This window comes from Fulmarus glacialis, unplaced genomic scaffold, assembly GCF_000690835.1.
Source record: "Fulmarus glacialis isolate BGI_N327 unplaced genomic scaffold, ASM69083v1 scaffold7385, whole genome shotgun sequence".
Lineage (NCBI taxonomy): Eukaryota > Metazoa > Chordata > Aves > Procellariiformes > Procellariidae > Fulmarus > Fulmarus glacialis.
This window is the reverse complement of record NW_009211141.1, coordinates 15,214-42,850: the sequence shown is the minus strand read 5'-3', so window position 1 is coordinate 42,850 and position 27,637 is coordinate 15,214. Positions and strand designations below refer to the sequence as shown.

At 45.4% G+C, this 27,637-nt stretch overlaps 2 protein-coding genes across 2 annotated transcripts in view; one reads left to right on the top strand and one right to left on the bottom strand.

The window, feature by feature from the left end:
• The window catches only part of ITIH5 (inter-alpha-trypsin inhibitor heavy chain family, member 5), a 47,567-nt gene extending 28,697 nt beyond the window's left edge, over nucleotides 1-18,870 (top strand). Inside the window, exons 9-15 of the mRNA XM_009577418.1 lie at nucleotides 6,360-6,531; nucleotides 9,081-9,390; nucleotides 12,110-12,663; nucleotides 13,021-13,071; nucleotides 14,148-14,264; nucleotides 16,750-17,127; nucleotides 18,389-18,870. Coding sequence (XP_009575713.1) covers nucleotides 6,360-6,531; nucleotides 9,081-9,390; nucleotides 12,110-12,663; nucleotides 13,021-13,071; nucleotides 14,148-14,264; nucleotides 16,750-17,127; nucleotides 18,389-18,687 — 1,881 coding nt within the window. The 3' untranslated portion in view covers nucleotides 18,688-18,870. The remainder of the gene's footprint in view (nucleotides 1-6,359; nucleotides 6,532-9,080; nucleotides 9,391-12,109; nucleotides 12,664-13,020; nucleotides 13,072-14,147; nucleotides 14,265-16,749; nucleotides 17,128-18,388) is intronic.
• A 4,996-nt stretch (nucleotides 18,871-23,866) lies between these two features.
• Nucleotides 23,867-27,637, bottom strand: part of LOC104076522 (transmembrane protein 110-like) — a 9,913-nt gene continuing 6,142 nt past the window's right edge. The window contains exon 5 of the mRNA XM_009577417.1: nucleotides 23,867-23,980. Within this exon, the coding sequence (XP_009575712.1) occupies nucleotides 23,867-23,980 (114 nt within the window). The remainder of the gene's footprint in view (nucleotides 23,981-27,637) is intronic.

Genomic DNA, 27,637 nt, shown 5'->3' with positions numbered 1-27,637 from the left:
GCAGTGGAGCTCACACCGCCTTTCCTTTGGCTACTGGATCCCAAACCAAGTCTATGGCAGTACCTTGTCTGACCTCCATAGCACCATTTCAGGTGCGACTTTGATGCCAGCCTTTTCTTAAGTCACAGTATTAATCCCTCCAGCAGACTATGGGCAGATTTGACCAGATATTGCAGTTGTAGCTTGGAAAAGCCAGCTCTGGACCTTTTTATCAGCTGCCCGTGCATGTTTGGAAAGGGAAAGATAGGAACCAAAGCACAGAGGATATTGAAGGGGAGGGGGGAGCTCTTCTATTGTTTCTCCCTGTATTCCTTGCAGTGTTTTGCCAAACAACATATTTACTTGTACTTTTCTCCTTCTCGCTGTAGGAGATCTGGTTTCTGAGCCCTTCTCTGCCCTGTTGCACTCTCAGACAAGTTACTGGACAGAGCTGTGTGTTCCTAATTCTCTTTGAGCTTACACCTTGTGCCTTAGCTCCTTTCTTGTTAAATATGGACTTTCACAGGGGATCTGGAAGAACAAAGTAAAGGCTACTGAAATTTTGTCTTCTAGTTGTGGCATCCTTACAGTTGGTCCCATGTCTGCTATCTGCAGACTGTCCTCGTGCAGCGCTTTCAGCCGATGGGTACTGCTTTCCAAAGGCTTTGGCTGTGAATGCTAGCCATGCTCTTTAGACTGGCTGATCTCAAGCCCACGCCATTCCCTGGTGCTGGCTGAAGCTGGAAAGGGGCTGTGTCACTGGTGTCATGTCTCACTGCCCAGCCGTTGCGAGGGCAGATGCCAGCTGTGTTTGGGCGTGCAGGGTGCAGCCGAGGATGGCCAAGTAATCTCAGAGGCACTGGCGGGGTGGGTGCTGGGAGAGCTCCCTCTGCATCTGAAGCCATTTTCAAGAGGGGCTGAGTTACACCACAGCGCTGCGGAGACCCACCATCCATACAGAATTGGATTCAGCATGAACTGAAAGACTTTTGATTTTTATTTTTTCTTTTTTTAAGGGCTGGCGTGAAGCTTGCACAGAGGATGTGGGCCTAGGATGAAGCACTTACAAGTGCTCCTAGGCAATGGAAAGTGTGAATACGTGGGCTTGGGACATGCATTATAATGAGGTGCTTGAATTCCCCCCTCGCTTCATAGCAGGGCCAATGTCTGGCAATGCCACGGCATCTAACAACCACACATTGTCTCCCTTTGAACTGCACAGCTTTCAGGGCAGCCAGGCTTCGCCCTCACCCTACTCCTCAAACAACCAAGAGACTGTGAGAGAAATGTCACCAGGACTCAGATTCCTCCTAAAAGGTGCCCAGATGGTCTGACATCATCCCAGATGTCTCTGAGGCAGCTCTTTGACCCAAGAAAGGGCTGAAGGCTCTCAGCTCTCCCATGGGAGTGTGTCTCTTCCCATGCTCTGCTCCACCAGTGTTTAAGCTAAGTGGGGTCTGTCAGAGGTAGCCCCAAGGGCCAGGTACCAAGGTGACAAGTCACAGCTGAACTGGAGTGTAGCTGGGGGAGTTCTCCTCTTCCTGCTGTTGCTGGGGGTCGTAGAGCCCCAAATCATCTTTGCCATGATGCAGGGCCCTTAGCAAGCAAGAACCAGAAGAGTAGCAGTTGTGTTGCATGTCCAGATATCGATGTGGAGGTGACAACAAAGACCAGAGTGGTGGCTGGGAGTTGGCTTGTCTCTGACCTTGTAGGCTTGAGAAGACACTATCTGCACATTGGTCATTTAGACGGTGTGAGCCCATCTTCAGGTTCTCATCATTTGTGAAGCACAGACAAAAACTGTGATCGCTCCCTGGCAGCCATGGCTATCCCATCTGTCCTCAGCTGTAGACCATGACTCTTCTGCTCCAGATTTGGGGAGTGATATCTTGTAGCCCTGGAGATGGCTGTTTCAAGCCCTAGGTTCCAGTTGTGCTGACAGCTCATTCAACAGCACAGCTTCTCGACTCAAATGCACTGGAGTAGCAATTCAGTCTCCACCTTTCAGCTCAATTTCATCCGTGCTAATTTGGGGGAAATGGAGGAATCTTCCTCCACTGAGTTATCCTCTTTTAAATCCTGATTTAAAACTTGTCTCTGACAGCTACAAACCATTCTCCACTGGCAAAAATGGATTTTTTTTTTTTTTCAGCTGTTCTGTATTGTTACTTCCTGCCACCCTCTCCTTTAATCCTTGCTCCACCCTCCACACAAAAAGGCAAACATGTTGGGAGAAGTGTTTCACCTTATAGCACCTGGCACAAGGGAGCTGGACCCTTAAACTGGTTTTCCTCAGTGTGAGTGGGTTAGACCTGTGCCCAGCTTATGCCCAAAATGAACCAGTGTCATATGCACAGCTGTGTAGGAATGATCTGGCCCTCACCAGGGAAGAAATGGTTAATTTGCTGCCTCACAGGAGAGCGCCTTTGGCAGGAGTTTCAGTGCAATGACTCACTGGGGCTGGGCAGGAGTGGAAGTGCAAAGACCCCATCGGCAGTGGAGCAGCTTGGGAATCCCACGGCAGCCTCAGCCCTTGGCTCCTTGGAGCCAGGAGAAGTTCCAGCTGTGACCTTACATGGCCAGAGTGAGAAACCTGCTGCCGTGTCCCAACTGAAGCTGCTGCCAGACACTCTCTGCACGAAGAGCTTTGCAAATCCTTGCCTGCGGGCTGGTGGAGACTGGAGGAGAAGGCTGGGCACCAAGAGCACTCAGTCATAGCTGCATACTTAAGGACTTCAAGCAGTGCACTTTTACCAATATATTCTCCTTACTTAAAGTTGCTTTTGCCTGCCAGCTCCTGAATCATATCCAACCCTCCAGAGGGAAGTCATGTCTCTCTCGCAGCCCATTTATGGGTGAGGGATATTGGTAGCAAAGTGTGTGTTGCCACCCTGTGAGGACTGCAGTCTTTATTATAAACCTGGAGATCCTTATGAGCCGGGAGGAGATATGGAAACACATAGGATAAGCCAGGCAATTCAGAGCACTCTGGGAGAGGTGGAGAGCCAGTTCAGCTCCTTTTTGGCACTAGTAAGTACTACAGTGCTCAGGTCTGGGCAGGATTTGGTCCTGAGGTCCCACCTTCTCTACAGTTGAGCTACTCAGCCTCTTGGAGGCAATGCTGGGAGACAGGCACTTCCAGACAATGACTCAGCCCATCCTAAACCTTATCCAAAACAGATGGGATGGATTACTCTCTCGAGGTGTTTTTCCCTGCCTGGGGAGGGATTAGATGCAATGCCCAGCTTTCTGATGACCGAGTTTGGAAAGCTGAATCCCACCCTTCATTTTTACTAGGGATGAGGTAAAAGCTACAGGAGAATGAACCATATGGCCTCCCTCATTCTGTTTGTTTTGGAGCAAAACATATGTACACACACTTGTACATATGTTTCTATGTATATATATTACACAAATTCGAAGGTTTTTTTTTTGCAGACAAGCATATGATAGAGAAGCCAGAATCCAGGCTGTCTGTGCATCTGCATTAAAATATTACAGAACTTTTTCCTGGGAAAAACTGACTCAAACTCCATGGAAATGACTTAACTGTGGCAAAAATAAGAGACAAAAAGGAAAGAGAGAATGAAAGAAGGGGAGGGAGAGATGGTCCCAACCCCACATTTGGCCCCCGTATGAGGGTGTGGGGAAATGCTGCGTTTTCTAGGAAAGTCTGTTTCAGTTCCCTCCCGACTCCTCTGCAATTCTAGCTTGGATGCTGTGTACACACAAATTGCCCTGCTGCTTTGCGTTGTTTCTCCTTTTCTTTTCCTTTTCTTTTCCTCTTCTTTTGGCTGAACACAGGCAAGAATGTCGAAAGGAATTTCTGAGCACACTGGAGGTGAGATGCATTCTCTCTGCAGGAAGGCCAAAGCAAGATTATTGCCTTGTTCTCAGAAACGACAGAGCTGTTTGGGCCCAGTAAATCCCTCTGAGAGAAGTGCAGTTTGACAGAATTGCAAAAAACTGAAAAGATGGGTTTTCTAATGGGAAAGGTCAAGTGATGTTAATTATAATCAGAGCTATAATATGGATAATGAGACTTGGGGAGTTTCCCTCCAAATAATTGCTTCTAGGCACCTCTGTTTCTCTCCCTTGCCTATCCTAGTGGGGGAGTGAAGGAGGGATGTTGCACCTGGGGAGCTGTTGTGGTCTCATTGTTTCTTGCTTTAACATCCTGCCCAAAATTTCCTTCAGCAGAGGTTGGCATGAAGGCCTGATCACGCTCACACAGGATAGAAGCTTCTCCATTTTCTCTTTCTGCTTACGTTGATCCCATTTTTTGAGGGACAAATGCACGGGCCATTTTGTTATCATGAAATAAATCCAAGAGTCCTTTTCTCCACTGTGTGATTGTTGCTTGCCCTTCTACGCATGCATGAGAGATGGTTTGGCCTACTGGATCGAGAGCTGGAAACTCCAAGTTTTGGAAAGATCTCCATCTATGGCCTTAACATCATTACTAAAGTAGTCTGTGCCTTGGTTTTCACTTCTGTAAAATGGGACTGTGAATGTTTGAGTGTCCCTCTGAAAGGTGATTTCATGTATTATGTGATGCGTTTTTACAATACAAAGGCTATTGTAAAAGAGGAGATGAGAGAGCATAAAGCCATCCTTTCTTTTTCAAATAACAGCTCTTTAGCTCATCTTAGCAAGTTCTCTGTGGACTGTTAGACTGGGGAGACAGCCCTCATGTTGGGGGCAGGCATTCATCTTCCTGAAGGTTTGGTGCACATCATTATGTGAACCTAGTGGGGTTCTCCCCTTCTCTTTGAAAGAGCCCCTTCCACCAGCATTTGGTTTAGTATTCTTATTTATGAAACATTCATAAAATGCATGGTGGTGAGACGTGGAGCAATGTTCCAGCTAAGCAAATGGAGGGATGAATCCTGCAATCCCTACAGAGGAAAATGGTTTATACAGAGAACAGAAAGGCAGGGAGGTACTCCAGACCTGGCTCCAAAATGTTTGAAGCTTTGGGAAATATTCCCCTTAACTTCAGATGAATCGGAAGCCAAGTCACCAGCTGGGAGGATTAGAGATTCCGCTGCGGTGGGTAATTTGTTTGCAGTTGCATCATTGCGTCATCAGCTTCAATGCAGGATCCAGAGGGATATTGATGACACAGCTTGATCAGTCCTTTGAGCTCCTTTCCAAACTCTCTTTACACAGCAACATCAGGCCTAGGAACATGTGGTTTCCAGCACTGCTGGTTACCTTTCTTATTTTTTCTGGACAAGCCCTTCACATATTTCCCTGATAGGCATGAGAGAAACCTTTAAATGCTGATGAGTCCACCATATTATTTCCTGCATAGCTTTCCTTGGAATTTGAAAGGTTTAATGGTGGCCAAGAAGGGGCAGAGCTGAGAAGCTGCTGATCCCTCTGCTTACAGATACTGCCTTGTATTCCTCCCATGTGTTTTGCATCCCAATATAGGGTATGTTTGCATGGACAGAGGCTGGTTTTGGGCATCTTCTCTTAGCAGGTCTTACTAAGCTGAAGTTTGTCTCCATGCGAACACAGCTGCTTAACTGCTAAATCAAAGTTGGTCACACTGGGGAGTACTGGACACATCTGCACTCTTCCTGTTGACTTAGCCTCAGTGGTCTGTCTTTCCCATCACCCAGGAACCTTAACGTCTCTCGCTATGAACTTGTCTTGACAGCAGCTTTCCTCACTCTGGTTGCCTATATTTACGTAGAATGATGAACAGCAGAGCAATATAAAGTTGGCATATTGCTGGAAAAACAACATGCCTGGGACAAAACTGACTAGCAGGTAGAATCTGCAATGACTAGTCAGGGCTTCTTTTTGTATCTTATTCATTTGAACATATTAGCTTAAACATTTGTTAATTGCTGGAACTATTCATTGGAGTACTTATATACCAACTGGTAGCCTAATCATGAACAGAGCATGTGCATCCTTGACATATTTAGAGGTATTTCAACTTACAAGTAACCTTTTTAACCATATGCCACTTACAGCTTACTGCAAGTCTGGAGGGCTTTAGAAGAACTCCATGAGGCTTTTGGTATTAGTCAACATTATTCAGTAACTCTTAGTTCAGCGCATGGTTCTCCCAGTCACTGGGAGCTTTTTTCCTAGTTGTCACGCATGGTTTTTAAGCTTAGTTAGATCCAGGCATGTCTCACATCTTTGCAAGATCATTTGGTAAAGAGTTGTTCATTCATCTTATATTTACACCTGGCACCAGGTGTCCCTTGAGACAGGGAAGGACATCCCAATTTTCTTCATGAGCCAAACTAGCAGTGTAGAAATATCTGTAAGATCCGTAAACATCTTAAGAATTAAATTCTTGCCCACTAAAGCAGTGACAGTTGTGCCTACTGGTCTCTTTTCTCTTCTCTTTCTAGACCAAAGAAGCTCTCTTCACAATTCTCCAGGACCTAAGGCCTGAAGACCACTTCAATATCATTGGCTTTTCCAACCGAATAAAGGTCTGGCAAAAGGACCAGCTGGTGCCAGTTACTCCAAATAATATAAGAGATGCCAAAAAATACATTCATAACATGTCGCCTACTGGAGGTATGATGAGAGCTATGAACGGGATTAATTTTGCTATCCAATTAACTACACCAGAATGGGGAGTGGTGAATGTGGTCCTGTAGCACGTAGCAATAAAAAGACTTTGGGACTTAGGTCATGGGACAAGGGGGCCCCTTCCCTACCTCTGCTCAGGGTTATGTGACAGAATAATATGTGCCCTTTATCAGTGTACGTGATGGGAAGGTATCCCCAGATCCAGTCATATGACCTGATACACTTATTAAAGCCAACTTGGGCCTGTTCTCCCATTTATTTGGTGACATCCTCAAAATGGGAAAGTTCCCAGGGTTATTTTTTGAGGACACAGGAAGAAACACCATATCCTGGTGAAGGAGACACAGGGCCAGTAGTTATGCAGTTTCTGATAGCCTGTGTAAAAGCAAGCATGTGATTTTGACTGGACTGGAAACTCCAGCGATGGATTACCCAGTGTGGGCTGTGGGATTGCCTTCTGCAAGACCTGGTTTCTCACCTAGTACTGTCGTCTTCTTGTCTCTACCAAGGAGCAGTCAGAATGACATTTAAGAATTTCTTGTCCCTTTTTGCTTGTGCCTTGTTGCCAGGAGTGAAGAGGGGAGAGGAGGAGACCCCAGAACAGTGGCAAAGTGCAGGCATGATTTTGAGTTTGATTCAGTGGTCTCCTATGAGACTATGGACACTAGTATAAAAAAACCATAGTGAGGTTTGTAATCAAACATACTTCAGCAGCCATACCCATCCTAGCTAAGCATGCCCAAGGTAAGCAGAGAGCTGCAAAATGACCTACGCAAATCCTTCCCCATGCAAGCAGTCACAGCTGGTTGAAGGTCAGACAGGGTCTTCCCATGGCTGCCCCTGAGCAGTGACCGCTCCTAGCAAAGGAAACTCTCTGATGGAAAAACACAGCAAACAGGATGGTTTGCAGTACTGTTTGTATTGTGAGAGGAAGAGTTTAGGAAGTGGTCAAGGAACCTGCCCAGTTAAACAATTACCAGTAGTGGGACTAAACTCAGAGTACAAAGCTTTTTACTCCTGAAGTGCCAAAAGAGCTGTGCAGGAACCAGCTGAGTTTGCCCATGAACCTGCCAGAGAACAAAAGTAAAAGGAAATGATTAACTCAGGTTCAACAGGAAGCTGCAGTGATTCTCCACCACAGGCCAGCGGTAGTTTAGTTTTGGCTAACTCTGCATTTTCCCTGTAAAGGTGCTGTTGCTTGAGTATCTTCCAGCAAACGTGAATGCACTCAGCCTCACAGATCACGCACACGAAGAACGTGCTGTGCCTACACCACTGTGTCATACTCACACACCAAAGAAATGGGAGCAAAATATTGCTGCTCAGTATTTGTGCATATGGCAAAAGGCAGTTTTCAGTGCTTGGTAACTCTGTGATGTGGCTGGGTTTGAAATGACACAATCTGCCGCATGGGACGGTTATCTTTTGTTTCTGGGGAAAAAATTCTTTCTGAAATTTTGGATCTGGATGGAGACTGAGAGAGTATTAGGATATTTAGATGCAGGTTTTTGGTTCAAAACCATTTTGCAAAAAACACAGTCTGGATTTTGAGGACTTTTCAGAAGTCTTAGCCCATTTCCCGTTCCTTGTCTCGCTGCAGTTAGTGGGGCTGTGCACACTAAGTTCCTATGTACATTATGCATGGTCAGACCTGCTAGCACATCCTTGCTGATAACCTTCCTAGATCTCCCCTTCTGGACCCCGAGGAGTCTGTTGTGTGTGGCTTTTAACCCATTTCACCTGCTTTTTTTCGGAGAGCTGTTTTTAAGCCAGATGTACGGATCTTGCAAAGGTTCCACAACCAATCCCACTTTGCTTTGACTAGCACAAGAAATACATGAAGCAAGGAGATACCTGTACTGATTCTCCTGCTTTCTTTTTTCTGAACACGCAGTAGGCTTGGATCCTTTTCATGACTATTCTTCTAATGTACATCTGTTCTCTCATTTATTTTCTGTTTTCTCCCTCTCTCTGCACTTCAGGCAGCTTCGCTGTTTTGTGAAAACATACTCCTCAGCTAACAAAGCCATTTCTCTTCCCTTTAAACTTTGTTAGCCTCTGGGGTTTGAAGAACAAACCCAACCACTTGTTTTCCCATTTGAAGACTTTTCCCCTTTCTCCAGAACTTGTGCCCTTCAGGCAAAGTGAGCAGAACTTGTTTTCCTAGTTCAGATATCATCTGGGAGAGTCCTGTAATTAAGTTTAAGTATTTTTGTATGTACCGGCGGGACATTGTATGTGCTGTGACTCTGCTTACCATGGCTGATTATTGTACATTGAGATAGTCAAGGATACAGCAGTTTCACATAATAAACTGCAATTCATAATTCAATTCATGAGACTATAAACAGCTATCCCAAACTGGTGCTAAGTAACAGAGCTGAACTGAATTAAAGGGCTAGTGCAACCTCATGTAGAGAAAAGGAACATCCTGATGAGCAGAGATGCTGTCGTCGTACTAAAGGGAGCTTAGGGAAATTATTTGTACCACTCTTAGAAGGAGAAATGAGCCAATCATTTTGGTACCTTCCCAGGGACTAATATTAACGGTGCTCTCCAGACTGGTGCAAAGCTGCTAAATGATTACATTGCTCAGAACGACATTGATGCCAGGAGCGTCTCTCTGATCATCTTCCTCACGGACGGGAGGCCCACTGTTGGGGAAACACACTCATCCAAAATCCTCAGCAACACCAAGGATGCCGTCCGTGATAAATTCTGCCTCTTCACCATCGGCATTGGCAATGATGTGGACCACAAGCTGCTGGAGAGGATGGCGCTGGAGAACTGCGGCATGACGAGGCATTTCCAGGAAGATGAGGATGCAGCCAGCCACCTCAAAGGGTTTGTTCTGATTTTTCTGTGCTTATATCTGCATTGTGTCCTCTGGGCAAGGGTTTTGGGAAAGAAAATCCTCTAAAGAGATGGGAGTTTCTCTGAGGTTCAACTCTGGTTGAGAGAGGCAGAGTACGGTCAGATACTGAGGATGCCTACCCAGAAATTGTCTCCTTCCTAGCAGACCCCCTGAGCTGTACTGGAGCTTCCCAGCCCCTCACAACAAGGCATTTGTTTCCCTAATTCAGATAATTGTTTTGGGCATGTAAACCTGGAGAGACGGGAGGCATGAGTGCCACCTCTCCGCAGGTGGACAGAGGGAAGAAAGGATGGATTGCTCACTTCAAATTGACAACATAAACAGCATGGAGGGGCTCAGGAATGAAGATCCCGATTTGGGGCAGAAAACTATTTCTTTACTTTTTGAAAATTATAACCTTTTGCCCAAACTCCAAAATATTCGACTTTGAAAGCTACACAAGGGTCATTCCTGGGATGATCATATAATCGCTTCATTCCCTCATTCTTTGTGACCCAAACTCCTAACAAGTTTCCTGTAACCCTCATCATTCAGTAGGAACAGAGATTATGCACCTCTTCTGTGATCGGGGACCTGTAGTCCAAGGGGAGACCCTAGTGAGAAACAGCAAAAAGATACCTGAACCGCACCGCTGTCTAAAATGTCAGGCAGTGTGTCAGTATTTCCAAGCAAAAATGTTTGACTTTCACTCCCCAAATGTTAGTGTTTTGAACGTCAGAAACCAAAAAGAGACAGTCATTGAGCAGAGACCTCTCGCCTAGCTAGCATCTAATTCATCTGGAGCAATGAGACCACGCACCTTCCACTAGAGCTTTTCTTTCTGCGGTGGTTATACGCGGACAAGAGTGTCTTCCTTTTAAACCAGATTTTGTAGATCCATCTGCCACTCCGCCCATGTCATTTGCTTCTCAGAACATGCATTTTGGATAGCAAGTGGCATTCCCTGGCAAATGAAGGATGTGCTGACTGATTGGGCCACAGGAACCCAGCACTGCAAGTACTTGTTCAAACACCTTTTTCTGACAAACAGCTCACTGTTTACCAAGCTCAGTGATGGCAAACCCATTTGGCATCTGGTGCCAAATTTGTACAGAAAGGCACAATCACTTGTTGGAGGCCAATTCAAATCACTGTTGGAGGGAAAATCTGCATGGGTGCCAATGTAATTTCTGATTTTGTAGTCAGTGGGTTGTATTTTTACACAGATACTTCCTTGCATTGTACTATAAGACGGGTTGTATCTCTCGCTCCACCGTTTGTTACAACCCAGGAGTTATTTCACAGAGAGTTCTCAGAATTCACTCATGTTTTAAGATGTGACGAGGTCTCTGCATCAAAGACACTGAGTGCTCAGAGAGACTTTAAAAGAAAGTTAACTAATTCAGCCTTTGAGTTTCCTCGGAGAGAGAATAAAACAGAAAGTGTGACTCTAGTTTCCAGACAATCTGTTTAAGCAGATGTGAAAAATAAATGCAGCTTGAACTAAAAAAGGGCTGAGGCCAATTCTTTGTTTATTTACCAAATTAGACTCAAACGACTTGCCAAGAGATGAGGAGTCTGGCATTTAAATGGGAAATATGGCATTCTTGGAGCAGCTTGGGAAGATCCATCAAAAGCACATTGCTGCAGGGAAAACACAGTACTGTAAACTTAGGCCTCGACCCCTTGTAAAGGCTTTCTGGCCTGTCCAGTGCGAGGTATTCTCAGAAATATGGCAGGTCACGTTAACAAGGCATTGCAGGGTTAAGCAATCTGGTTCCACGGAAGCCATGTCTTGCTCCAACAGAAAATCAGGTAGCAATAAGGTAGCAGTGAGTTCTCTTCTGCCAGGCCGCCTGTATTTAGTAGTTAGAATTCCTCCATTCCTTGGAAATGTCTTCATTTATGGGGCATGGTGAGATTCCTTCTTGATTTTCTTTCTCCTTTGGCCCTCAGAAAACTGTATTCCTGCCTGTCCTACACTGACCATCCCCATCGGTAGTATCTAGGACTCTTCCAGTGATACAGAAGATTTGGTTCAGATACGCTCCAGCTTTGGAGGACCTAGCATCTTGGTCTTACAGTTTCTGGCTGTATTATGCATTATTTCATGCATAATACCACTAGAAAACTGTGGGTAACAACGTCTTCTAAGTATACACTTTGAAATTACTAGGGTGCTTTCTGTGAGCCTCAGAAGCCAAGAATTTACTTTTAATGGACAGGTCCTTTAAAACAAACTTAAATGGTCACAAATATCTCCTTGCAGAGCTCTGGAATCATAGTGGAAGGTAGGTGACTGCCAGGCCATGCTGGGATGCTTCTGAACATACTTAAGAGACTCCGTTTAAATGCCTAAGAAACACTGAAAACTAAAATAAAGCACAGAATAATTTTGGTTGAAAGGGACCTCTGGAGGTCATGTAATCCAGCCTTCCGCTCAGAGAAGAGCTAACTTCAAATTTAGGTGAGGTTTCTCAGGGCCTTGTCCACTCAAGTTTTGAAAATCTTTAGGGGTAGAGACTCTCTGGGCCCAGTTACAGTGTATGCAATAGTTAAATTTGGGGCCTGGTAGCTCTAACTGCTCCTGAATGTCTTAGAAGCCATATTAGATAGTCTGACTGTATCCTTGGCCACGTATAAGTGCAAGAGTGTGTGCATAGACTTGGATGAACAGTACTAATGGTGAGAAATGTGTCTTTGTTTAAGGTTCTATGATGAAATAGGAACACCCCTTCTCTCTGACATCCGTGTTGATTACCCTGAAGACAATGTGGAGCAAGTCACCCAGAACTTCTTCCCTAACTACTTCAATGGCTCTGAAATTATAATAGCTGGCAAACTCATTAACCGCACCACAGATAGTCTCCATGTGGAGGTGACTGCTAGCAACTCCAAGAAGTACATCCTCCTCAAAACAGATGTGGCTATTGACCTGCCAAGCAGGAACGACATCAGAGGTGTCCCCGGCCTGGAAGATGGCAAAGGTGATAAAAATTACATTGAGAGGGCATGGAGTTACCTCACCATCAAGGAATTGCTTAACGCCCGGTTGAAGACTGATGACAATCAGGAAAAAGACTATTTGATGGAGAAAGCCAAGTCAATGGCCCTGGCTTACAATTTTGTTACTCCCTTCACCGTTCTGAAGATGAGAGAGGCTGGGCTCCATTCAGAACCACCTCAAGAGGAGTTTATCAGCCCTTCTACTGATGGCATTGGTGAGAAGTTGCAGAGCTTGCAGGGACATAAGGCACCACCAGGTACGAGGGAAAAATAACCATGTGCTGGTAAGAAATCTTTTTGCATAGGTAATGTCTCATGGCTGACTTTGGCAACAGAGGGGTGGTAAACAGAAAGCTGAGATTTTCATATTGATTTTGCTAATTGTGGGTTGGATGACCTTGAGCAAACCTTTTAGGCACCTGACTCACCCCCTGGAAGAACTTACTGCTCTGTAGAAACTGTTGAAGAAAAATTGGTATTCTCAATGAAGCTTAAAGTAGCTGCAGGAATATGTTCCATAACCTCACTGAGTAATATTTTGGGAACATTATTATACTATGGCTTTTTATGTTTCTCAGTAAGTAATTGTAACAACCTTCCTTCCCCACTTCTAGGTATACGTAGACAGCAAGATAAACAAAGGATTAAAATCTCCAAAACTTCAGGTCAGTGCCTGTTTTCATGCCTTTAATAATCCAAAATAATAGTGGGTGGTTTATGGAAACTTCAGTTGCATGCCACTGTGGTATAACCATCTCAAGAGATTAGCCAAAATCCTATTTACTAGACCTGCAGAGTAGGGAGGAAAATGAAAACAAAAACAAAATACAGAAAGGATCAGTAATGAGAAGTGTGAGGAAACATAGCAAGGCAGATGATCTACAACACGTGATCCTCATGTTTGAGACTTCTATAGATTAGGGGAGAACAGGAAGCACATTCTCTCTGTACTAGAACTACTTAAAAAACATTTTATGGAGTAATGTTGCTGAAACATAAAAAGTGTTGTTGAAGGAAAAAAAAAAAAGAAAATTCTATAGTGTTTTGCTATTTCTCTGTTGGTTCTGCACCTCTAGTTAACATCCTTTTCATACATTAAGCACTGAAGAATAAGCCCAGATTAAGAATTTAGACTTGAATTTCACTGGATAAGGTCAAATTTACCTTAAAAACTAGGGGTTTGTCTTGTCTTATTATTAATAACAATTATCTGGTAGTTGATAATAGGTCAAAGATTGCTGAAAAATTAAGGTCGTGGGATTGTTTAAATCTGTTGTTGACTGCTCCAACCTGATATTGAGGACCAGGAAGGTTCAGTGTGAGGTGTGCCCATGTAGCAGTCCTTTGTTAGAGGACATATTTTTGTGTGCTGTGCCTCCCAACAGAGTATGGAGAAGAGGAGTATAAAACACCTGCATGGCAATTCCCATAAATCACTGAAATGATATTCCAGGAAGAAAATACCCTGGCTTTCACGTGGACTGCTTTGGGTTTTGAGTTTTCATTGAAAACCCAACCTCTTCTGTGAGAAAAACAAAACAAAACAAAATAATCTTTGCGAAAAACAAAGCAAAACTTGGCATTTCCTGGCAAACTCCATCCGACCCTCTAAAAACAACAAACCAGGAGGTCTTAGAAAAGCCAGGGACGAACAACTTTGAAAAGCAGTTTTGTTACATTCTTGGACACTACAGTTTTGTGTAAGCCTCTCACATTTGTCTCTTTTTCCATATCTTCTCAGCGGATGGAGACCCTCACTTTGTCATTGATTTTCCCTCCAGCAAGGTGTCTGTCTGCTTCAATATTGATGGAGAACCAGGAGACATTCTCCGACTGGTCTCTGATCATAAGGAATCTGGTGAGCAGCCAAGCAAAGCAGTTGCTTGTGGAGGAAAGCTGAAGTGCGAGGCCAGCTCTCTAGCAATAAGACTAAGCACGAAGGTGCTTCATAGGCAAGACAGCGGCAGGAAATTAGAAGTTGTTTTTCTGGCCAAGCAATGTAAAATCAGTACACACGAGTTTTCCGGCTTTAATCACCTGGATTAGAAGGGGAGGTAAACTTCACTTCCATTTACTGACCTCCAATTTTATCATAGCTTATGGGTAAATTCACAGCAAGCCTAAGCAAGGAGAAGGCCTGGCCATTGTTACATACACAATTTGTCTACAGAAGTGTTTTTCAACAGATTAGACCTAACCATAGAGAGAACTGGCCTTTATGTGTATCCAAATTTTTCCTAGTTCGGGTCTTCATTGACTGGAATCAAGAGAGCAGCAATTGCATGTAAACAGCCAAGAGACCCACCTGAGTGCATGAGGACCACATTGCACCCCTTCGGTCCAGCTAGATTAGAGAGCTCAGTTCCTGATGATTCGACCCAGTATGGTCTGGGGGTTGCGCTTGACCAGTGCTACAACACCCACAGCTGAATGGACAGCCACAGGCATTTTGCATACTGCATGTAGTGTTTGCGTAAGCCATGCGACCACCTCCGTGCCGAGAGATTACATAGGGGATTCAGCTTTCTGGTGCAGAGACAGTGCATTTCTTTGACGGTGCAACTTCATCAGTCCTCTAGTTACAAAGTCACAACATGCAAATAAAAGATTTGGACTCAACAAAATTGATCTGTTATTGGAACTTCACTTTTTACTTACAGTGTTGTTTGCTTCAGGGCAGAGCACATTATCCAAACAGGCTAACCAAGCACTGAGGCTGTTTCAGAGAAAGGACCACCAAACTGGTTGCCGAGTCATGACAGCCTTGAGAAAACGCACAGGATTCAGGATCTGCTTTGCCCTAGCCAGTCTGATCCCCAGGGGCCCAAACTGTGGTCTGATCCGATCTGGAATTCTAAGCAGGGCAGCTAATAAGTAGATTATGTCCTGAGCAGGGAAATGGTGGGAGGAAGGGGTGTCAAAACAAGAGACAATGCACAGACTTGTTTTACAAAGAAGATAAACAACCCCACAATAAAGTTATAAGAATTCTGTTCTGTGTGGCAGTGGTCTAGCTTCCATATTTCTGTGTTCATGCCTGCCTTAGTGAATAAGATCCAGTTCCTGGCAGCGTTTCCCTTAAACCTCTTTCACAGACTGTGTTTGTGCTACAGCTTTGAGTGATTCTGTGGCTCAAACGCGGAATGAGCTTGAGAAAAACAGACTCCGTAGCACTAGCAAGTTGAGTCTATGAAGACAGAAATGAGGGATTCCATCAGCAATGATGGGATATGGAGATACTTTATCTCAGTGTTGGTGGCTTGGGTCTAGGTTGGGTTAGCCACAAATTTCCTCCTTAATTGTTACTGTCTAGTAGCTGTTCAGAGATCCATGGGAAATGAGACACTGTCTTAAGGTCAGGAAGTCACAAAAATAATTGAAATGATTTGGAATCTTAGTGTGGACATCTAGGCTTCAGCTGACTCAGTGGGATCTGCACCTTAGACTACTCAAAAGTGGGGTTTTTTTGGGCAAAACTGAGGAAAGCTGGAAAAGCAGCACTGGTGAAGCTGAAAATAACCCAATGGGAATGCAGGGTTCAGGGTCCTGTTCTGCAGCAACACAGAGAGAGCCTGAATTTTTTACACTGCCACTTGAGGAGGTTTAGCACTTCACTACAGGTCCTGCTCAGCATGTTGGCCAAGGCAGTAACCCTTCCTCTGTGGCTTCCCTGGTGAGTTCTCTTCTTAGGAGGAGTCAGGTAGAGGGACATCAAACCCCAACTGTCTACTACCCTGAGATACTCTGAGACAGCAGCATTCAGATACACCCGGGTCCTCTTCCTAGAAGTTCAGTCCCTATGCCAGTTGGTGATATGAGGAAAAGCAGGCCTGCCAGCAGCTTTTCTTAGTCCTCCAAGATGTGGTATGTTTGCCCAGGTTTGTGTTATGCATCAACAAATAGGTGGTCTAGGTAAATCATACCATGGTTGGTTGGGCTATAGCAGACAGGGAGATAAATATTTGTCTTATGTGGTTCAAAACCCCTGCACGTCATTGTCTTGATGATAGGTAGATCTAAGGTTGGATGGAGCTTAGGAAGTGGCTGTGCTGAGGAGCAGCTGATCCTATCTTGTAGAACTGTGTACACAATGTTAGGACTAATGGGGCTGGGGGCACCTGTCTCCAGGGAAGGCCAGTATTTCTGAGCTTGGGTAAATTTAGGCGCTCTGTATAAGGTAATCAATTTATAACAGACTGGCCTTACTGCTTTGAATATTGGTAGGTGAAATAATCGAGCATGAGGTGGTGAATCTGCATGTCCTCAGTTGCAAGGCTTATATATTTGAGACAATAGACCTGTTCTTGGTTCCAGCTTTCATTTATTGATTTTTTTTTTGCAAGGTGTAACTGTGAATGGGCAACTAATCGGAGCTCCTGCACCACCCAACGGCCACAAGAAGCATCGGACTTACTTCAGCACCATCACTATCCTCAGCAATAAGCCAGAGAGATCTTACCTAGAGATCACACCCAAAAGAATCATCCTGGATGATGGGGAAAGACTTATTCTGTCCTGCGATCGGAGTGCCGTTGTGCGGAGCAGCAGCCTCGAGGTGTCCATCTCCGCCAATTCCAACATCACTGTGACGATACGAGACACAATCAGCTTTGTCATCCTCATCCATCATTACAAGAAGCCAGCCCCGTATCAGAGGGATCACCTGGGGTTCTACATCTCCAATAGTAAAGGCCTCTCTTCTGACTCCCACGGGCTACTGGGTAGGTAACAGGTTCTCAGATTCAGAGCTGTAAGCCAGAGAAAAATGATCCTTCCAAACAGTTTTAAAGCACAGAGACAGGAGGTAACGAACAAGGCAGGTGGGGATTAAGTTCCCAGGTGAGGCTTTTACTTCCACTCCCAAACAACTACTCCCACTATCCTAGCTGCGTGGCTTTGCCTGTTTTTCACATTTCCACTCTTTTTATGATTGTTCAATACAGTTGTCAATAGAATACACATGCTTGATGTTCCCAATACAGAGACAGAAACCAAATATTGCACAAGAACCCTGAATAAGGCACTAATAAGAGGTTCTCTAACAGCAGTCCTAATTCAGAATAGCCCAGCTGCTAATGTGCTCTTAGGGACATAGCAAATTAGGGTCTGAATCTCTCTAGGCAGAGAGGACAGTCAACTGAGGTCTTGCAGATTCTGAAAGAGAGCTCTAGTTGCAGAGCTAACACATTTACAGAGATCATTGGCTTAGCCTTCAAGCACTGCACTTACACATATCCAGAGGGTCTGTTTTCGCAGGACTGAGCTGTTTACACCTGAGCCTGACTGAGATCAAGAAACATTACTACTTTTTGCAACTGTTTTCTTTCAAACGTGAAGTGAAGGAAGAACCATTCCCACATTTTGAGAGCAATTAGGCTTTTGGAAGGCTCAGAGAATGTCTAGATGGTTGGGTTCTTTCAGCCAATGAGTAGTAGTGATGTTTATGGCCATGTACAGGTGCAGAACTCTAAGACTGAAGCCATAGTTTCTGTGACATTCAGGTACGATCCTTCAGGAGTGGAGTTTTGGATTCAGGCTGCTCACATGTGCAAACCTCTAAATCTACACTTAGGTTTGGCCAAAAAGAGCTTGTCCCCAAGAAGGCAAGGGAAGAGATCTTGGAGCTTCGTCTAGATCTTCTTTCTGCTTGCTGATGGGCTTTGTATGGTTATATTATCCTCTAGTAACCATGGCCCACTGCTACTAGCAGCTCAAAAAGCTCTTTAGTTCAGCAAATGTATCTTGACGAATGAAAAAAGAAATAGGGTTTTATTCTGATCTCTGTCTCTATGTTTGTGAGATTTAGAAAAGAATTGCAGGACCTAGATTCACCCTGCTATTGCAGAGAAGCCCTTTACAACCCTATATGCTAAGAATCCTCAAAACGTGGTCTACTTCTTAAAAAACCAAACCAAAACCCGAACAACTTATAAACAGGCACAAAACAGCCAGTCATGGAGTCTATTTTATCTTGCCTTGCAGGTCAGTTCTTGAACCATGAAGTTAAACTTCTTCAGGAATCTCTAAACACAAGTCGTCAGCAGGTTGGTCAGAACCAAACTGAAGCATTAAAGCCAAACCCTACAAACACCCTGAAAGTGAAGGGACGGCTTGTTCCTGTTGTGTGGAAGCAGAGGAGGATCTACAACGGCCAGCAGGAAGTTGACTGCTGGTTTGCCAAAAACAATGCGGACAAACTGATCGATGGGAGCTACAAAGACTACTTGGCTTCTCATCCTTTTGACACAGGGACCAGCTTTGGGACGATTAACAGCCTTTAAGACCGATCATAGCAATGCATTGCAGCAGCATGTGTGACAGCGGTTCCCTTCTGAAGCCTCTAGAGCTAGGCAACTTATGAATATTTCTTTACTTTTTGGTGCCAAAGAAACCAAGGCTTTTTGCCCTTGGAAATCAGCTGTCTCTCTTTCATGCTAGATGAACATTGTTCATCAAATTCCTGAAGACAAGGAGGTTTGGGGGGAAGGGTTGAGGACATGGTTAAAGGTGTGATCGGTGCTCTCCCAGTGGGAAGGGAGGGAGAAATGGGCCAGCACTCATACCAAACAGTGCAGAGAGCTGCTGGCCTTAAAATAAACACGTGCAGGGATCTGTGCAATACCCCCAGGGGCTGATGAGTCACTCAGTGAGAGGCACAGATCATACAGCACAGTGCCTATCTAGAGACACAACCTTGGGTGATACGCCTTGCAAAGAAGTGACTTGGAGCACCTGCTCCAACCATGGTCCCTGGGGAAAGAAGAGAGAGAGAGAGGAGAGGTGGGTGGATATTCATCTGCAGTGACCCATTAGCATCAAAGAAGTAACAAAGAAATCAAAACCTTAAATCAACAGGCCACAAGAGGGTATTGCTTTCTTGGTTATTGGGATGGGGTCTGGGTTTGCCACTAAGCATGATGTTCCCTGAACCACTACAGACCCTTAAAACAGTGGTGAAAACTTTCATGTGGTTTATTGCTGTCTCAGTGCACAGGCTGCATGCTTAAAAAGCATCTCTGGTCTTCAGCAGAACGGTGCAGGTCCCATTCCATGAAGCATCTCATTTAAATAACATTGCAGGTTTAGTGATTTCTTGAGTCTCGGCTCCCCCAGAGAGAAACAAAGTTCCACCGTGAGCTTCCAACAGACCTGCCACCTCCTTGAGCAGAGCATCACTTCTGCTTAGCAGAGATTTAAATTCTCTAAAGGATGATGAACCAGCACCCGCGATAGCTTATGACCCTACAAAGCAGCCTCTTGAATTTAGACTAGACATTTCTAGATGCTTTTCTAATCAGGGAGGAAGTCTTTATTTACTCCAAATTGTCAAAAATTTTTCAACCCAATTTCCCTGGCTCCTTCTCCTTCCTTACACTGCAGGAATTTGTACGCTGTTACAGAAGCGTCCGCCAGCCACCCCCACTGCAGCTGGTGCTGCTCTGCAAAGAAACCTCCAAACCCAAACTGCAAGGCTGTGGTCTATTTTAAAGTGAGGCATCACTGAATAATGCTATAGATCGGCCACAGGGGAGTTTGCTTAGTAGAGAACTTGGCCAAAGAGGACTTCGACAACCACAAAGACATTTATATGGCAAGGCCAAACTGAGCTCATGTATACTCTGCCTTTCCAGAACTGAAAGGAAGGAGGGTGGGTGTGGAAGCATCTCCAGGAGCTAAATGATATCCATGTGTTAGGAGAAAACAGAGTTGCCGGAGACCTACAAAAATAGGATAAATCTTGACTGATTTTTTGCATATTTAAAAATTAAATCATATTGTTGCTGTAGGAGCTCCAGCTGCTGGGGGTGGGGTGGTGGTTTTCCAGTTGCTTGATCATCTAGTGAGTTCTGCTGGCACTGTGACAGCAGAGCAGGTAGCAAGCATGGTTGCTTATTCACACCACGTGCTGTGGGGAAGAGGAAAACAGCTGAAAGCAAATGGCTAGATTTAATTGCACCCTGGAAGACCCTTACAGAGAGCTCAATTAGCGCAAAACATAAAGAAAACTACTGCTTTGGGCCCAGCTATCTTGAGAAATAGCTCGCCTGCAAGGGAGAACTGAAGGCAAGACCTTCAGCACAGGCCTGCGCATGCAATAACCCAAGATGCTAATGCTCCTGGGCCAGGAATAAGATGAGAAAAAGCATCTGTGAAGCTGACTTCTCCACCTAAACACACAGGAGGAGGCTCACCCAGCCCATTCCCAAATAACCTCCCATTTTACTAGCACAGGGTGAACAGCATAGTGGCAGCGAACTTTTAAACAGTCCAGAGTTTGGCAGGTGTCTTCATACTGTCCTTACTGAAAAGAGATTTCTTTGAAATCTTCACTCTCCTCCCACATTTTGCTGTTCAAGTGTATTGCTAAGGGGAGCCATTGGCTTAGGCTCTCCTCTTGTCTCATCTCTCCTGTATATAGATATGTATATACACACACACAGAACTAATGCTTCAGGTGCATCATTACTCCTCTTCCTCTTCCTCCAGCCAAGGAAACATATTCCTTTCAGAGCCTGAAAAGAACAATGATCAAGTCCAACTTCCCAGTCATGTGAAGCACCTGGAGCAATATACTCAAGTTCTTGTTAAGGCTCCAGTTATCCATTTCACAATAAATATTTTACAGTGAACACTGCAGTGAAGCTTTCATTTGGTGAAGATAAAACGAGCTTTGAAGCTAAGGTTATGTATGTTTTATGCTGCTGGACAAGCTCATATTACCAGATGGCTGACAGAACCACTCACAAGATAACAATAGGTTGGGAACTAAAGTAATTTAAGCAGAAAATTAAAGGTCAATGATGTTCATCAGCACCTGTACACTTGGTAGGAAGCAAGAAGTGTGTTATGTGAACAGACCCCAGGGGTCTACTCCCACACTAAACTGAGAATTTAACCACATAGAGAAGACTCATCCAACCTTTAAATACAGTAGCACAGGACATGGGAAAGCAGAGTTTGTGCTCCTGTTGCCCCAAGAGCAGTAAGAGCAAAGGCAGGTGATGGACTGTAAACTTCAGCTTTCCCCATCCATAAAGCGGGGAAAGAGAATGCATCCAGGCTTGGTCCTCACAGCCCTTTGTTGTAGCACAGAGAGCTCCCAGGAAGCATACTGCAGCAACGGCACGTACAAGCACACATTTGTTCTCATCTCCAAGAGTGTCACAGAGCACTTTGTTTTGCGTGATATGGTTAAAGATTGCGAGCTGCTCAGATAGCTCAGGTATGAGGGCTGAGCAATCACTTTGGAGGCCAATGCACACCACCATTTCAGACGAGGGACTCCTCAATTTAGGGTTGCTGAAACAGCACTGGCTACGCAATGCTCGAGGGGAACAGCCTTCCCCCACATCATATTTGCCCTGCTATTGCCCATCGCGAGCCTTCTCGGCCAGCCTTAACTATGGGCTAAGATGAAGATCATGTCACTCACCTTTCATTTTAAGACAAAGACTTTGCTGTGGCTGAATATGCACTCTTCACAGAATGCAGTATTGCACTATGCAGCCCTATAGAAAGAACAAAACCCCAAAATACCAGTACACCTCAAAATAAGGAGCAAGTTTCTAATAGGGAAGCTGTTTTAATCTATTTTCGGTCAAGACCTTAAACAGCACAGAAGTTATTCCAGCACTTACCAGCGCAGAACTCCACCAGACAAGCAAAAGTTGCATTATGAAACCAGTTTCACTAAGCAATATAAATGATCTATTCAGAGAGCCGTGTGCCATGTGTTCCAAAAGCCATTTGATGTGCCAGCACAAGTAGGATTTTGACCCTTCATTAAGTAAGGAAGAAACAAAAAAGGACTTAATTTCCAGAAAATACAGTATAATGCCGCACAGCTGCAAGTGTAGCCAAGCGTGTCTAGTTCACTAAGGGGCATGCAAAACTTTGATTTGCATCTAATGCTTCTAAACCACTCTGAAGTTAGGGAAAAAAAACAAATCCAAAAAACCCACAAAACTGACAAACTTCACACGCTCTCAGCTCAGCTTTTAAAAGTCTAAATCCGTCTAAGTTAGAAAATCCAAATCCTTTATTTTCTTCTCCTTAATAAGGAGGGTTTTCTTGGGAAAATACAAGGGAGGGAGGAAAAATAAAAGGTAATTCCTGCCCAATGCTTCTGGGGACTGTCTTGCAGTAAGCAAAGCCTGCCTAGGGCACAACCGGGTCTACCGGTTCAGTTCAGCAGATCTGGGATCAGGCCCTGCTCTGAGGACTATCCACCGTTTGGACTCTGTATGGGTCTCATCACAGCTGCGTATCTGCACCCAGGGAGCGCATTATGCAGCTGCTCTGTGCTCTCTCTCCCCAGGAGAGCTGCAAAGTGTTTTGCATTTTTGTGTGTTTATAGATGAATACAATATGTTAACAAGAGAGCAAGGGCAAAGCCCTGCACCTCACACTTGGAGCAAAAGGTGCCAGATCCGGGATGAACCAGGGGTCTTCTCCTGCAGCAGTCCTACCTGAGGCCATTCCCTTACCCCTAGAAGATCAGGGCTGGTTAATGGGGCTTCAGTTGACTCTTCAGATCTAGTTTTTGAATCAGGTCCTGCAGAGATTTTATATGCTTATTTTAAACCAGGTAAAAGGAAAGTAGTCAACTTCTAGTTCCCAGTACACACCCACTTGTAAGGTGGCAACTGGGATCGATCTCTGAGTCTGTTCCAGTCTGGAGTCCAGCGCGGGCTGATGCTGCAGCATCAGGTCTTTGCACTGAAGTGGCTCATTAACGCATCTACAGAAACTCAGCACTGTGGCCCAGCTCTTCTCCTGTAGGTTTACTAGAATAGCCCTGCTGCAGAAAGACCATCTTCCCTCTGAGGAACTGGTCAGGAAAGATTTCAACAGATCCCCTTCCTCCCCTTTACAGCATTAGGGTTTTGCAAAACATTAAGCACATGAAGGCATTTCATTTATGAAGCAGTTGGAGATCAAATATTTATTGCATTCCTTATAAAACAGTAAAAAGCATCAGATCCACTGAGACAATCTTCCCAATTCAAGACATTTAAATACATATTGCAAACCAATTCTTCTGAGTATTGTGCATATAAAAGTGTCACAGTTCAGGTAGTACAGGATAGATTTTTTTTTCTTCTTTTCTATAAAAAAAAAAAGCAGACAATCTTTTGATTTCAGTCTCTAGCCCTGACAAAAAGTTACACCCAGCTGGCCAGCCAGGGGAAGTACATATCCATACCCCTAACCTCAACGTGCCTGCGTGTGTACAGGTTAGGGTCAGACAGATAAAGCAGATACTGCTCAAGCCTGTACAGGATGCACAGATACCATCCCAAAGAGACAATTGCAGAAGGATACACCTAGATGAGGCAAGCAAAAGGATCTCTGCAGATCCATAGGAATCAACTAGCAGTCCCCACCCCGCCCCTTCCTCGGCCAGCCCAAGGATCGCAGTGCTGCTTGCCTTCCTCCACCTCCCTTGTCTCGGTGTTGTCAGATGACCACTTGATAGCTGGGCTGCTTCATCTTCTGGTTCGTTCCCTGGAGTCCTGAAATATCCTGTTCGCTTTCAGACTGATCAAAATCCATGTCTGGAGAGAGTAACACCTAGAAAGGAGAACACAAAGATGCTGATGGAGTGAAAGTTCTCAGCCCTTCTTGATACTGCTTGCTGAAGGGGTCAAGCACACCTAGAGGGGTCTGCTACAAGATCTAATCCTCTCTGGCAGATAGAAAAGGTCTCAAGGTCACCTTGACCATCTTTGGCAACAGCCAGACAGATTTGGGTGCAGACACCAAGATGATCTGGTGTCCCAACCCCCCCACCCCTCAAGAGCAGAACAGGCAGCTAAAAGCTCTGTTCACCATGGGACAGGACTCACACATAGACATGCATGTTCAGGCCAGGCTGCAGCCTCAGTGGAGATGTACAAAAACTAGGCCATGTATTTTGTAAACATCTCTACCAAATGTAGACCTTTTCCCAGGCCTCCAGCTGCTTGCTATCTCCAGAGCTTAGCCAGAAGAGCAAGCAGAGCTACAGCCATGGCCAGCAAGCTCAGAAGTGGTGTACTAGCCTGGTAGCATCTTATTTTTATCTGGCACATCAGCTCCTGGCTCAGTCTGAATTGTGGGAGCCAAAATAGAGCACTGACACCTCTCACCGGTACCTCTCCAGGTAAGAAAGCCCACAGCTTTGCTGCATGATCAAAAGGCTGCCCATTGCCTCCAGGAACACCTACGCTCTCAGTAGCTAACTTCAGACTTGAAGCTACCAACAGGCTGTTTTGAGCTAAACTGGCTGCCACCAGCCTGGAGCGTTTGCACGACGCAGATGGAGCCACGCGTGGGGCATCCTCCAGCCACATCATCTGGAAGAGGAAAAAGGCCGGATTTTACTCGGGCTACGGCTGCACTGACTGCAGAAGAGCTGAAACCCAATGCCAGCCAGCAGGCTGGACGGACGAACAGTTTGCATGGGTAATATTCACGGCTTGACAGATTATTTGCTTAACCCCATCCTGCCCCTTCTTCTTACCTCAAACACCCAGTGTTGGGCAAGAGAAGCCCTGCTGTCATTACCCCTGACAGTAGCTACTTCTCAGCCCAGTGGCAGTGCGGTCAGCCCTTGCGCTACAGCTTGTCATGCCCAGCAGTACTCAGGATCTCAGCTGAATCATGGGATTTCTGTAAACACTAGTCATCCACACCAGAAGGCTGGACAGGTCCGTAGCACCTCAGCCCCCAACTCTCCAGGGGGGGCACAAGCCTAACAGCACAGCCAAGGGCCTCCAGTTTTATTTCCCTGGGTGAGCAATGCCAGCAGCCCTTTCCCCCTCCACTTGCCCATCACAGAACCCAAACAGCATCATTCGTTCATGGCCGACGCAGGGACAAGAGGCAGGTACCACAACCACCCCCACAAACAGAGCTTCCTCCAGGAAGGCAGTGTAGACCTCCCACCCAAGCCTCAGCCCCATCTCACCCCCCCTTGCTCCAAAGACTGAACCAACGCGCTACGGAGCCTCGCTGCGCCTGACCCACAGCAGCCTTCCAGCTCAAAGGCACAAGTCAAGGGATGGTGCAGGCGCTTTCAGCCAAGCACATCTACCCACAGAGCATCCCCAACAGCTCGGCCAGTCCTGGAACTTGGGCAAAACCAGGAGCATGGAGGAATTAGTCTTATCTGCAGCTATCTCCAGGCACAGCTGTGAATTCACATGCCCTCCACTTGTTAGCACTTCGGCAGCATCAGTCACCACAGCAACAAAATGACTAAACAGGAAAAACAAACTGCAATGACTCAATGACTTCAAAGGAGTAGAAAGAGCCGCAGGGGAAGATTTCCTCCCCACCCTCACGCACACTCCAGCCCCTCCATCTTATGTTGTTATCTTCACAGCAGCAAGTCAGACACTCAAAGGATAGCAGTAGATCAGATTAAGCCCTCTTATGTACCCCCTGCATTGGTCTCAAGGAATATTTTTTGGTTCAAGACACACACTGGGAAGTTTCCATCTCTTCCAAGTGAAAACTTCCTCTGTTTATCATATTAATATTGTGATGCTGTTGAACCTGAAAAAATGGGCGGATAATTAGTCACATGCAGCATTATAAACTCACTGAACTGTGACAGGCTGCAACAGGCTAGTTTTAGGGCCCAATGAACCGGTAATTTCAGTGGGTTTCAGCTGCAAACTCAAATCCCGTTGCAGCCAAGCGTGGCTGACTGAGCAGGCACTAAGCCTTGTGCATCCAGACCCATTCAGGCTGCTACCTGCCCACCATACAACTTGTATGAAGCCGCTCGAGCCAACAGTCCCCCAGTCACCTTTCCGCAATTCTTCAGGGAGGTCCATCACGAGACAACACTGCTCTGACAGTCATGGGACATACCCTCAGATATGGTTTTCAAGCCAAACTCCAGTTTGAGAGTTTTCAGCACAACTTGGACAAGGCGCTTCCCCTGCAGATGCATCCAGGTCAGGATCACAGCGGGTCGGTGGCACAGCTGGGAATGGACCACGGTTTCCCAGTCCCAGGACAATGTGCTACTGTCTCGCTCAGCAGTCCTCAAATACTTCATGCATTCCTCCCCGCACCAGGAGGCCAGCAGCTTGCAAAACAACGTGGGTCACGCTGCTGAAACAGGGCTGCCCATGTGCTCTGTCAACCCTTCCTGTCTGGGGAAAAAGGTTGCCTACTGGTTTGGTACTCCATCCAAGCAGACCCTTCAGATAACCAAGCCATCTCAGTGGCAGAGAAAGAGATTGCACAGACAGATGAGAACTATGACACAGGTTGTAAAACAAAGAAGCTCTGGGGCCATTTCCCTGCTAGCAGTGGAAACTTGTTTGCCTAAAGCTCCACCAGCTTGGTGTAGAGGTAGGAACCATCCCACTGTTCTCCTGCATCTGAGCTTAGATAAGTTCCCACGAGTCAGTAGAGCTGACAGGTGGGAGAGTCTCCTTCCAGAGGCACCCCTATGCCCACCTTCATTTAGCTTCCCCGTAGGACCAGGAACCTTAGTTCACCTTGAGCTATTTAAAAATCAGCTCAGTTAAGCAACCAGAAAATCAAACTCGTTCTTGGAGTATTCTTCAGTACTTAAAAGCAAGCAGCATAGGTATTGGCATTCACCAGCATCTTCAGTCTAGGGATTTGCCAAAAGTCACAGCTCCTATGAAGGGAATTGGGATAGGTGCTGAGCTCCATGCTGACCAAAGGCAGGTCCCCAACCTTAAACAAGCCTCTAGTTTCACCCTAATGGTTCTCACAAGTACCACTGTCATTAGACCAAATTTTGCTTTAAGGCTCGTCTCTGAAAATGTAAGCCTTCAGAAAAGGAGCAGAAACTCACACACCACCCTTGGGAAAAAACTAGAAACAAGTTCAAAAAAAGATCAAATAAAACATTATTAAAACTGAGTTGTTTTCCTGAGTGGAGGAAACAAAGAAATCACTGATAAGATCTAAAGTTTATTGGCACTTGCAAGGGCAAGGGAAAAGAGACACAGGTCAAGGGCAGGACACATACAAAGCAGAATTAAGGGCCATGCAGATGAACGCATTTCCCCAGCCTGAACAAGCACTGGATCTAGTCTGGCACTCTTGAGAGATCTCTTTCCATCCCACGAGAGGGCAAAAAAAGACTGCGTGAAGATTTACCAAGGCAGGGCACAAGTCTGAAACCACAGAAAGCTTTAAGACTGACTTGGAAGGAATGGTGAAACTCTTCCAGCCATAAGAACGAGTTTGTCCCTC